The sequence below is a fragment of the Muntiacus reevesi genome, chromosome 17 (assembly GCF_963930625.1).
Source record: "Muntiacus reevesi chromosome 17, mMunRee1.1, whole genome shotgun sequence".
In the NCBI taxonomy this organism is placed as follows: Eukaryota; Metazoa; Chordata; class Mammalia; order Artiodactyla; family Cervidae; genus Muntiacus; species Muntiacus reevesi.
Window position 1 is genome coordinate 5,374,163 of NC_089265.1, and position 12,080 is coordinate 5,386,242.

General features: G+C 38.0%; 1 protein-coding gene across 1 annotated transcript; it reads left to right on the forward strand.

The window, feature by feature from the left end:
- Positions 1–222: 222 nt before the first annotated feature.
- Positions 223–5,447, forward strand: SAP30 (Sin3A associated protein 30). Its single transcript, XM_065908274.1, has 4 exons — positions 223–836; positions 2,362–2,487; positions 3,024–3,122; positions 5,123–5,447. The coding sequence occupies exons 1-4, from the start codon at positions 522–524 to the stop codon at positions 5,243–5,245; spliced, it is 663 nt and encodes a 220-aa protein (XP_065764346.1). The 5' UTR covers positions 223–521; the 3' UTR covers positions 5,246–5,447.
- Positions 5,448–12,080: the final 6,633 nt, after the last annotated feature.

Consider the following 12,080-nt stretch of genomic DNA (forward strand, 5'->3'; position numbering starts at 1 on the left):
ACCACACGCCCCTGTTTTCTCAATGTATTACCGAAAAAAATCCAGGTCCGCCTCCGCGCGATGAATGCTGGGGTAAGTAGTTCCCCTAAACCATTAAGCTCGATGTCAGACTGGAGCTCAGGTTGGCTCCCCAAAAGAGAACTACAATTCCCGTGGTGCCCTGCGGGCATAGTGGAAGGGGCGGGACGGGCAACGGCGCAACGCGCTTGCGCAGATCGAGGGTCGAAGGGAGGCGGAGGTCTCGAGGTCCAACTGCTGAGGAGTCTCCATGTGACAGTGAGCGGCGTCCCAGCTCCTGGCGACGCCAGATTCCAGTTCCCGATCCCACGCCCCGTCCACTGACCCTGTGCCTGCAGACACCAGCAGGCCGGAGCCCCGTGGTCTTGGCCGGAGGACCCTGGCTCAGAGTTAATAGTCTCCGCCAAGCAGGTGCGAGGGACCGCCGAGACCCCCGGCATCCAGAGAGGCAGGCGGCGCGAAGAGCGGGGCTTCTGTCAGCGCGGCGCTGCGAGTGCGGGGACATGAACGGCTTCACTCCCGAGGACATGAGCCGCGGCGGGGACGCGGCCGCCGCTGTGGCCGCCGTGGTCGCCGCTGCTGCCGCCGCCGCGTCAGCCGGGAACGGGGCTGGGGCTGGCGCCGGGGCCGAGGTGCCGGGCGCAGGGGCGGTCTCGGCGGCGGGGCCGCCGGGAGCGGCAGGGCCGGGTCCCGGGCAGCTGTGCTGTCTGCGCGAGGACGGCGAGCGGTGCGGCCGGGCTGCGGGCAACGCCAGCTTCAGCAAGAGGATCCAGAAGAGCATCTCCCAGAAGAAGGTGAAGATCGAGTTGGATAAGAGCGTAAGTGACGGCGGTACGAATCTGCTCTGCCCGCACCCAGGGGCGCTCGGGGAGAGGAGCAGACGCGTGTCGGTGGGGGTGCGGGAGCCCCAGACCTCGCGATCCCGTTCCGGGGTCCCTAGTAGGAAACAAACAACAAAGTGCTGCAACTCGGTCCGCCGTCCGCAGTAGACACTCTCGCGCACCCCGGGACCCGCTCCAGCGCCCCCACCCGCGCAGGGCCTCCACTCCTCCTCTGCGGGGGTCGGTAGTGAAACAAAGGGGGCGGCCGCACCGAGAACCCAGAGTAGCTGTCCTGCAACCCACGGCTCCTTCTGGAACCGAGGTACCTTCTTTGTTTTGCTGCCCGAGCGGTAGCTTCCTCGGTCCAGGAGTGGAGATCAGCCAGGACCGGACGCTGCGGGCGACTAGGACCCTGTCTCGGGTCCCGCGGGTGCGGGGTGGGGGACACCCGGCTGCAAGCCGCGCGGCCGTGTCATCATCTAGGGCTGCTGCTCAAGACGTGGGGAGCGGGCAGCCGCTGCGGGTTAGCCCTCCGTTTGGCAGCCATCAGGGTTTCTTTCTTCGTCCTTTCACAGGTCTGTTCCTCTGACCATCTATGAGGTTTTTAGAAACGACCGTTTCCACTTTTCCGAGCCCTGGGGAGCGGTAATAAATCACAAGATGTGAGAACCAGTACACGTCCTGCATCTTCTTAACTTACACTTTAGCTGAAAGTTTAATTTGAAAACCTGTTAGCTCACTCCTCAATTTTTTTTAAAGAAGTAACTGCTGATATACAATGCCCAGTATTTCAGAGGCTACCGTACAGCTCTCAGAACTATGTAATTAACGTTTTTGAGAACTGTATTTGGGATACTTTTTGCCTATTCAGTTAGTTCCTCAGTTCTGTACTTGAGAATCTTTCCAGGTATACTTGAATCATTTCACATTGTTTTGGTTGGAAAAACGTATTATAAATAAATGCTTTTATTTAATACTCAGGAAAGTTCATAATTCAAATTTAAATTTAGTAAGGATGTGAAATCAATAATTTGTAAAAAGTGGATGGTTTTGTGTCTGGATTATAATTTGAGTATTAAGTTAGATTAGGAAGCATTCACTATGGTATTAATATTTTTAAATGCTCTTTTAAGTAAAGAAAATACTATTCAAATAGCGAAACTGTGGCCAGCATCATTTTTCACTTATTTAAAAAAACGGCACAGCTGAACTAATCTAGTTCACCATCGCTGCAATTTGATGACAGAATCCAGAGCATAGGAATTTCTCATTCTCTGCTTCTCTCCCTTCCGTTACTGGCCCTTCTCCCCGCCCCACCCCTCAGTCCTCTTTAACAATATTGCTAGACATGATATGTTTTAACTGGGTTTAGGACTTAAGAGTAGCAAGAAACGTGCGTTGTCTTAACAATGGCCTGTTACTAATGTTTATATTTTTAATAATTCACTGTAACTATGTATTTTACTAATACATAAACACATTTTCCTGTGATCATAAGTCGTCTGTGAAACTTTTGTTTCAGGCAAGACATCTTTACATTTGTGATTATCATAAAAACTTAATTCAGAGTGTGCGAAACAGGAGAAAGAGAAAAGGGAGTGATGATGATGGAGGAGATTCACCTGTTCAAGATATTGATACTCCGGAGGTAGGTGAAAGCTTTGTAAGTTAAATGTAAAACTTAAGTGCTCTATTCTGAAAGTTTTATTTTAAAAATATGAACAAATTAGAAAAATACTTGAAGGATTTGAAAACTCTAAAAACGAAAGCAAAATTAAATATAGCCAGTTAACATGCAGTTATGCAGTTTGACTTGTTATGGCTTCAAATGACAACTTTTTTTTTTTTTTACTTTTTAAAAAATTTATTTTTTAATTGAAGGATAATTACTTTACAGAATTTTGTTGTTTCCTGTCAAACTTCAACATGAATCAGCCATAGGTGTACATATGTCCCCTCCCTCTTGAACCTCCCTCCTCAATTGACAATTCTTATAGTCCCCCGTCTTTAATAATCATCCTCAAAAAGATTGAAGTGTTTAATGCATTTTTAGTTTTGATTATTTAAGCCTTTTAAAATAATGGAATTAAATTTTCATTGTGTTGAATTTGAAATGTTTTTTATAGCAAATATTAATCATTAGCAAATGGTATGAACTAACTCACATACATTAATTTTTTCTAGGTTGATTTATACCAATTACAGGTGAATACACTTAGGAGATACAAAAGACACTTCAAACTCCCAACCAGACCGGGACTTAATAAAGCACAGCTTGTTGAGGTATATATGAGTTTTAAACTATTTAACCTATAATACAAAAAAAGTCATTAAATGCTAGTAATGTTAATTTAGCATATATAACAATACATTTTAATTAGAAAAATCAAAGTTAATAAATCTATTGTGGAAGAATCTAGTTGTCTAGAAATGTTTGTCTACCACTTAGGAAATTCCTTTATATAATGATTACTCAGTAGATTGTATGCAGTTTTCTAAGCATCTTCTAATACTGACTTGCAGAAATAGTAAGTAAAAGGTTTATTTATTCTCTCTCTAGAAACCTGTTTCTTTTAAAATTCTATTTACTCAGTAAACACTTATTGAGCACCTAATTGAGGCATAATAATAACTTAGTAAGCTTTGATGTCTTTGTTAGAGTTTTCTTGAAGTTTTTGTTGGAATAGATTTTACAGATAAACCTCTAAACAGTATTCCCATAACTTGCTGATTTAAAAATTTCAGAACTTGTTGATGTTAGTTTGTTTTATTTGAAGCATCCCTGTTTTTATGACTAGAAAACGCAAAGACTTTTATCCACACTTTTACTTATAGGTTCCTGAATATAGGACTCGCAGTCCTTCAGTGAGTTTTGAAAAGTTGAGTGCTTGTGTTCTCAGGAAATAAGAGAGCCAAGAAACTGTGTCATATTAAGATATCTATAGATTTATATGTTTATACTTCTATCATGTTTAAAATAAAAATGCTTAACCTACTTGACAAACTATAAATAAATATGTAAATCAGTTTTCCCATATTCTTCAGTTTGTTAGGAAACCACATTTTACAAAATGTCCATATTGAATAACATAGGTGAATAGAAGGTATACTTCTTTGGCAGAATGCTTTTTAACATTAAGGCTTTAGCCAGAATTTCTTCTTTCCTTCTTGCTTAGACAACAACAATCTAATTTTTCTTTAAATTTGATTTAAAAAATCAAGTCCTTTTCAAGTTATATAGTACATTAATATAACATAAAGATTTTTCCTGCCATGATGAAATTATTAATATATCGATATATATACAGATACATAGTGAAGGTGCTTTTATTTTGGGACAAATGACAACCCAAGAACTGGTTATTTTAAATATATCTTTTTTAAATGCAGAAATCAAGCCTGATATTTTTGATAATCTGATCTTCTTTTAAAGATCCGTTTTCTTATTTAGAAATGAGAAATCCAAATAATATGAGTGTTATAACTTAGTCAGAAATGCAGATATTTATAAACAACTCCAGAGTTGAGTGACCAGGCTCTGTAAGTGTCTTATCTTTTTCTTTAAGAAGTTTTACCTTCTGGAATCTAAATATGCATTTCAGTGCCCCAGTTTAGTCTAATATACTTCTATTGGTAGTTGCAGTGCATGTGTTACATTAGCAGAATGAAAAGGTAAGAAGGCAGGTAAACATTCTTCAGTGGACATCCTTTCCCTTCTCATTTCTCATCCATAATTTTTATACAGAAAAAATTTCAGGGCATCTTAACAAAGAATATTTCCAATGAGTGAATGAATGAATGTTAAGTTGTAGCAAACATATTTGTAAGATAATTCTTGGTTTGTTTCTATCATACCAAAACTTTTCCGAGTTAATGGTTGTTCTTTTTCCATAAGTAGAGACTAAACCATTGTATAATGCATGTGGACTCTTACATTCTGTTTTATTTCATTGATATTTGAAGTTTACAAGTAAGAGTATTTATCTCTTGATCTAGGTCTCAGCTATAAAATTTAAAATAAAGTGAAGTACACATTCTGATTACTGTATACTTAATTGAGTGGGCTAAGGGGTCTTTTGAAATTACACTATCTCTTGTTCATAACATCTTATTATTATATGCCTTTCGTCCTGTTGGTATTTTGTTAAATACAATTTATTTTTGAAAGGAAAAAGCTCTTACCACACTTTTTCTTTTGATGACAGTGTTTTTTTTTTTTTAACCTGGTTTATAAAATCTATTAATATCTATAATTTAATTTCCTCAATTTTTTTTCTTTATAGATAGTTGGTTGCCACTTTAGGTCTATTCCAGTGAATGAAAAAGACACCTTAACATATTTCATCTACTCAGTGAAGAATGACAAGAACAAGTCAGATCTCAAGGTTGATAGTAGTGTTCACTAGGAGAGATGGAATTAAAACTTGGATGTTCAGATGTTAAGACCGCTTAATGCTTTTCCACGTGTAGAAATGTTCCTTGTGTATTTTTTCTACAGAGGATTTTCTCTGGTTTTATTTTCTTTGTTTTGACTCTAATTAGTTGGAAACTCATGTAAAATGAGCTTTCCTAGATTAAAGGTATTTTAAATAAAGGTTATTGCTATTATAGTTGCTTCAGTGTATTTATTTTGTGGAACTTGATTTTTATTTTAAAATGACTTTTAGGGACCAGTATTAATTGAAATTTTAATTTGAAGATCACTTTATTACCTTTTTTCCCTTTTTTTAGTTCTGAGAAACTAACAAAAGTAATAGATGTTGCCCATTTGCTCTCTCTGGGGCAATCTGATTTGGAATTAAGGATATCCTAAATAGTATTATTTTTTAAGTGCTTTTTAGTACTAACAGGTTCGAAATAGCAGAGAGAACAAACAGTTTGACGCCTACTTCCTTCCAAAGAAGAGTTAATACGTCAGCAAAAGTAAATGCAGTGCTGAAAGTTGAAATCTGAATGTAGAATTAAATAGTTTGTCATTTCTTTAAATTTTGTTTTAGTGAAAAAGTATTTACATGGCACAAATATAGAAAGAACCTCTGCACTGCCCCTTAATTTTCAGTCATGTTCTATACTGTTTACAATGCAAATTAAAACTATTAAGTTGGAGAGATCAAGAATTTATCAGGATCTTTAAATTTTGGTCATAATTTCTGTTTTATTTCATTTTATATTTCATTCTCTGTCAGTTTTCTCCTAAATATTTCTACCTCTGCTTTTCATGAGATTGTAGTATTTAGCCAAGGGCTTACAGTTACAAATCAAATTTATAGCTTGTGACATCAGAACAAAACCTGTGGTGCAGATTTTAGGATAGAAATGGATGAGCCCATTAATGCAGCTAAGGATATCTCAAAGTCAACATTTGGTCCTGATAATTCTTTATTGTGGGAGGCTGTCCTGTGTATTTTAGGTTTTTTGGCGTCACTGGAGTCCACATACTAATACAGTAGAGCTCCAAAGGTGATAACTAAAATTATTCCTAGACATTGTCAAATGGCTCTGGGGGGACAAAATCACCCCTGCTTGGGAACCACTATGTAGATAAGTTTAAAGAAAATCTTATTTCAATAGAAGGTGAGTCTGTATTTTTAAGTGTTCTGAGTGTACTGACAGCTAGAAACTATGGTGAACAGTAACACCATCCTGGTGTTTAGGCCATTTAAAGATTTACTTGCAACTTTATTGATGAGCCAGAGGCTATAATAATTAGTATATAGAAACCTCTTGTTTCCAGTACTCCAGAAATCTCCATGAGAAGTTTTTTCTTAGCTGAATGAAGATGAACCACACACTACAAAATGTGGTGGTTTGTTTGAAAAAAGTATTACTTGTATGTTTTATATTTTTTCCTAAATCTATAAACTTTCTTTTTCAGTAGAAACTTGACTGCAGGCTTATATTTTATGAAATAAACTTGAAATTTTGGTCATATACAGCTCTGACTTGATTTCTGTTGTACCTCCTTTTATCTTTCATTCTCTGTCAGTTTTCTTTTAAATATTTTTACCTCTTATGAAAAAAGCTTGAAGCTATTTGCTGACATTAAAATCCATGTTTATGAATATAACCTTTGCCTCTCAATCTTAATTTCATAGAATTACTTGCATAAAATGTAGTTGTATAAAAAAGTGAAATGAGAGTTGAGTGTTTATTTATCCAATGAAATTAAATCTTGTTAGAGCAATTTAAAACATGAAAAACAGAACTTAAGAGCCTCCCCCTCAAAGACAAGAGACTCAAGAAGCTGCAAAGTAAAACTTTTACATAGAAATTTTAATTCTTACTGAGTTTTAAAAATTATGAGTTCTATGGAAATCTTTATTGTACTTATCTGTATCTGAACAAGAGAAAGTAAATGGAAACTCCTATCTCTAAAAGGATAAGGATTATGTTTAGTGTTAGAACATCAGGAAAAGAATCAAAATTTGACTGCTGTTGGGGTAGAATGTGTGGCAGGAGCTGAAGAAGTTGTTTGGTAACTACCCTTTACTGAATAATTTAGGTAAAGGCTAAAAATTAATGTCTGAAATGTATTTCTTAATAAAGTAAGGTCTATTATTTCTACATAAAGTTTTTTTTAATTGAAATGTACATGATATACAATTAATCACTTTATACAATTTGGTAGTATTTAGTGTATTCACATCATGGGTCACAGCCTTGTGGTGAAGGGACTTGTGTAACTCAGTGAAGCTATAAGCCATGCCATGTAGGGTCACCCAAGATGGATGGGTCACAGTGAAGAGTTGTGACAAAATGTTGCTCCTTGGAAGGAAAGGTATGTCAAACCTAGACAGCATATTAAAAACCAAAGACATCACTTTGCTGACAGAGATTGGTATAGTCAAAGCTATGGTTTTTTCAGTAGCCATGTATGCATGTTAAAGTTGGACCATAAAGAAGGCTGAGTGCTGAAGAATTGGTGCTTTTGAATTGTGGTGTTGGAGAAGATTCTTGAGAGTCTGTTGAACTGCAAGGAGATCAAACCAGTCAGTCCTAAAAGAAATCAACCCTAGATATTCATTGGAAGGACTAATGCTGAAGCTGAAGCTCTAATACTTTGGCCACCTGATGCAAAGAATGAACTCATTGGAAAAGACCCCTATGCTGGGAAAGATTGAAGGCCAAAGGAGAAGAGGGCAGCAGAGGATGAGGTGGTTTGATAACATCACCAACACAATGGACGTGAATTTGAGCAAACTCCAGGAGATAGTGAAGGACAGGGAAGTCTAGTGTGCTGCAGTCCATGGAGTCGCAAAGAGTGGGACATGATTTAGCAACTGAAAATATCAACAAAGTGTATTCACAATGTTGTGCAACCACCAGCTCTAATTTAAAAAATTTTCATCACCCCATAGAAACACCCACAAGAAATTATTCCCAATTCCACCTCTTCCCATCCCCTGATAACCTTTAATCTTTTTGTATCTATGGATTTGCCTGTTATGGTATATCATGTAAAGGGAATCATATAGCACATGTCCTTTTGTGTGGATTTTTCTTTTACTTAAGACGTTTTCAAGGTTTATCCAAATTGCAGCATATGTTAGTACTTCACTCCTTTTTATGGCTGAATGACATTCCAGTGTGTGTGCATATGTGTGTATGACAATTTGTTTTTCCAGTCATCCATTAATGAACATTTAGACATTTTGATTTCCACCTTTGGCTGTTATGACTAATGCTACTATAAACATTTGTGTACAAGTTTCTGTGTGGGCATGTCTTCATTTCTCTTGGGTATATATCTAGGAGTGGAGTTGCTGAGTCACATGGTAATGCTGTAATATTTTGAGGAACCTCCAAACTTTTCCATAGTGGCTATATTAACAACTATTTCTCGAAATTGCTAAGGCTCGTATTTCCTTTTTTCTTTTTTTTTAAATTAAAGCCATCCTACTGGGTGTGAAGTGATAGCATTGTGGTTTTGATTTGTATTTTTCTTCAATTCCTTTATTCATTTTTAAATTGGGTTGTTTGTTTTTGTTGTTCAGTTGCAGGAGTTCTTTATTCTAGGTATTAACTGTATATGTGATACATGATTTACAAATATTTTCTCCCATTCTGTAGATTGCCTTTTCACATTTTTTATAATGTTCTTTGATGCAAAAAAAGTTTTAAATTTTTATTTAGTACAATTACTTTTTTTCTTTCATTTGCTCATACTTTTGGTGTCAAGCCTAAGAATCTGTTGCCAAATCCAACCTTATAAAGATTAGCCCCTATTTTTTTTCTAGACATTTTATAATTTTAGCTCTTAAATGTAGGTTGTTGACCCATTTTGTGTCAATTTATGTATATATGGAGTGAGGTAGAGTTCCAGCTTCATTGTTTTGAATGAGGTTGTCCAGTTTTTCAGCACTGTTGGTTGAAGAAACTGTTTTTCACTGAATGGTCTTGGCACCCTTGTTGAAAATCAATTAGCATAGATATATGGGTTTATTTCTGTATTTTCAGTTCTATTTTAGGCTGTATTTCTATTAGGCCAGTACTGTATTTTTTTGACTATTCTAACTGTGTAATAAGTTTTGAAATCAGGAAGTGTGAGTCCTCCTTTTTTTCCCACTATATTCAGTCACAAGTCTGGTCTGACTCTTTGCAACCCCATGAACTGCAGCTTTCCAGGCTCCTCTGTCTTTCACTATCTCCCAGAGTCTGCTCAAACTCATGTCCATTGAGTCAGTGATGCCATCTGACCATCTCAACTTCTGTCACCCCTTTCTCCTCTTGCCCTAAATCTTTCACAGCATCAGGGTCTTCTCCAATGAGTTGGCTTCTTGCATCAGGTGGCCAAAGCATTGGAGCTTCAGCTTCACCATCAGTCTTTCCGATGTATATTCAGGGTTGACTTCCTTTTCAGATTGACTGGTTTGATCTCCTTGAAGACCAACAGATTCTCAAGAGTCTTCTCCAGCACCACAATTCAAAAGGATCAGTTCTTTATGGTCCACCTCTCACATGAGTACGTGACTGCTGGAAAAACTATAGCTTTGACTATACAGACCTTTGTCAGCCCAGTGACATGTCTGCTTTTTAATATGCTGTCTAGGTTTGTCATAGCTTTTCTTCCAAGGAACAAGTGTCTTTTGATTTCATGACTGCTGTCACCATCTGCAGTGATTTTGGAGCCCAAGAAAATAAAATCTGACACAGTTTGCACTTTTTGCCCATCTATTTGCCATGAAGTGATAAGACTGGATGCCATCATCTTAGTTTTTTGAATGTTGAGTTTTAAGCCAGCTTTTTCACCCCCTTCTTTCACCTTCATCAAGAGGCTCTTTCCTCTTCGCTTTCTGCCATTAGAGTGGTATGATCTGGATATCCGAGGTGACTTGATTCCAGCTTGTGATTCATCCATCCCAATATTTCACAGGATGTTCTGTAAATAGCAGTTAAATAAGTAAGGTGACTATATATAGCCTTGATGTACTCCTTTCCCAGTTTTAAACCAGTCTGTTGTTCGATGTCTGGTTCTATTTCCTCTTGCCCTGCATACAGGTTTCTCAGGAGACAGGTAAGGTGGTTTGGTATTCCCATCTCTTTAAGAATGTTCCGGTTTGTTGTGATCCGCACAATCAAAGGCTTTAGCATAGTTAATGAAGCAGAAGTAGATGTTTTTCTGAAACTCTCTTGCTTTTTCTATGATCCAACAGATGTTGGCAATTTGATCTCTGGTTCCGCTGCCTTTTCTAAATCAAGCTCGTACTTCTGGAAGTTCTCAGTTCATGTACTGTTGAAACCTAGCTTAAAGTATTTTGAGAATTACTTCGCTAGCTTGTGAAATGAGCACAATTTGTGGGAAGTTTGAACATTTTTTGGCATTGACTTTTTTTGGCAATGAAATGAAAACTGACATTTTCCAGTCCTGTGCCCACTGCTGAGTTTTCCAAATATGCTGGCATATTGAGCACAGCACTTTCATAGCATCATCTTTTAGGATTTAAAATAACTAAGCTGAAATTCCGTCACCTCCACTAGCTTTGTTCATGTTAATGCTTCCTAAGGCCCACTTGACTTCACACTCCAGGATGTCTGGTTCTAAGTGAATGACCACACCATCATGGTTATCTGGGTCATTAAAATCTTTTTTGTATAGTTCTTCTGTGTATTCTTGCCCCCTCTTCTTAATATCTTCTGCTTCTGTTAGATCCTTGCTGTATCTGTCCTTTATTGTGCCCATTTTTGCATGAGACATTTCCTTGGTATCTCCAATTTTCTTGAAGAGGTATCTAGTCTTTCCCATTCTGTGGTTTCCCTCTGTTTCTTTGCATTGTTCACTTAAGAAGACTTTCTTATCTGTCCTTGCTATTCTCCGGAACTCTGCATTCAGTTGGGTATATCTCTCCCTTTCTCCTTTGGTTTTCACTTCTCTTCCTTTTTCAGCTATTTGTAAGGCCTTCTCAGACAATCACTTGGCCTTCTTGTATTTCTTTTTCTTGGGGAAGGTTTTGGTCACCACCTCCTGTACAGTGTTATGAACCTCTGTCCATAGTCTTTCAGGCACTCTGTCTGTCAGATCTGATCCTTTGAATCTATTCATCACCTCTGTTATATAATTATAAGAGATTTGATTTAAGTTATACCTGAATAGTCTAGTGGTTTTCCCTTCCTGTAATTTAAATCTGAATTTTCCAATAAGAAGCTCATGATCTGAGCCACAGTCTGCTCCAGGTCTTGTTTTAACTGACTGTATAGAGTATCTCCAGCTGCAAAGAATATAATCAATCTGACTTTGGTATTGACCATTTGTTGATATCCATGTGTAGAGTCTTCTCCTGTGTTGTTGGAAGAGGATGTTTGCTATGACTAGAGCATTCTCTTGGCAAAATACTGTTTGCCTTTGCCCTCCTTCATTTTGTACTCCAAGGCCAAACTTGCCTGTTACTCTAGGTATTTCTTGACTTCCTACTTTTGCATTCCAATCCCCTATAATGAAAAGGATATCTTTTTTTTGGTGTTAGTTCTAGAAGGTTTTATAGGCCTTTATAGAACCATTCGACTTCAGCTTCTTTGGCATTAGTGGCTGGGACATAGACTTGGATTACTGTGATGTTGAGTGGTTTGCTCGGAAATGAACCGAGATCATTCTGTCGTTTTTGAGATTTCACCCAAAGTAGTGCATTTCAGACTCTTTTGTTGACCATGAGAGCTACTCCATTTCTTTCTTGCCCACAGTAGTATATATAATGGTCATCTGAATTGAATTTGTCCATTCCCATTCATTTTAGTACACCAATTCCT

What these genes read in the sequence shown, in the direction of transcription:
- SAP30 (XM_065908274.1), top strand. Translation starts at nt 522, where the DNA reads ATGAACGGCTTCACTCCCGAGGACATGAGCCGCGGCGGGGACGCGGCC. An exon ending in AAGATATTGATACTCCGGAG is followed by an intron (nt 2,488 to 3,023) that starts GTAGGTGAAAGC and finishes AATTTTTTCTAG; the next exon opens with GTTGATTTATACCAATTACA. An exon ending in ATAAAGCACAGCTTGTTGAG is followed by an intron (nt 3,123 to 5,122) that starts GTATATATGAGT and finishes TTTTCTTTATAG; the next exon opens with ATAGTTGGTTGCCACTTTAG.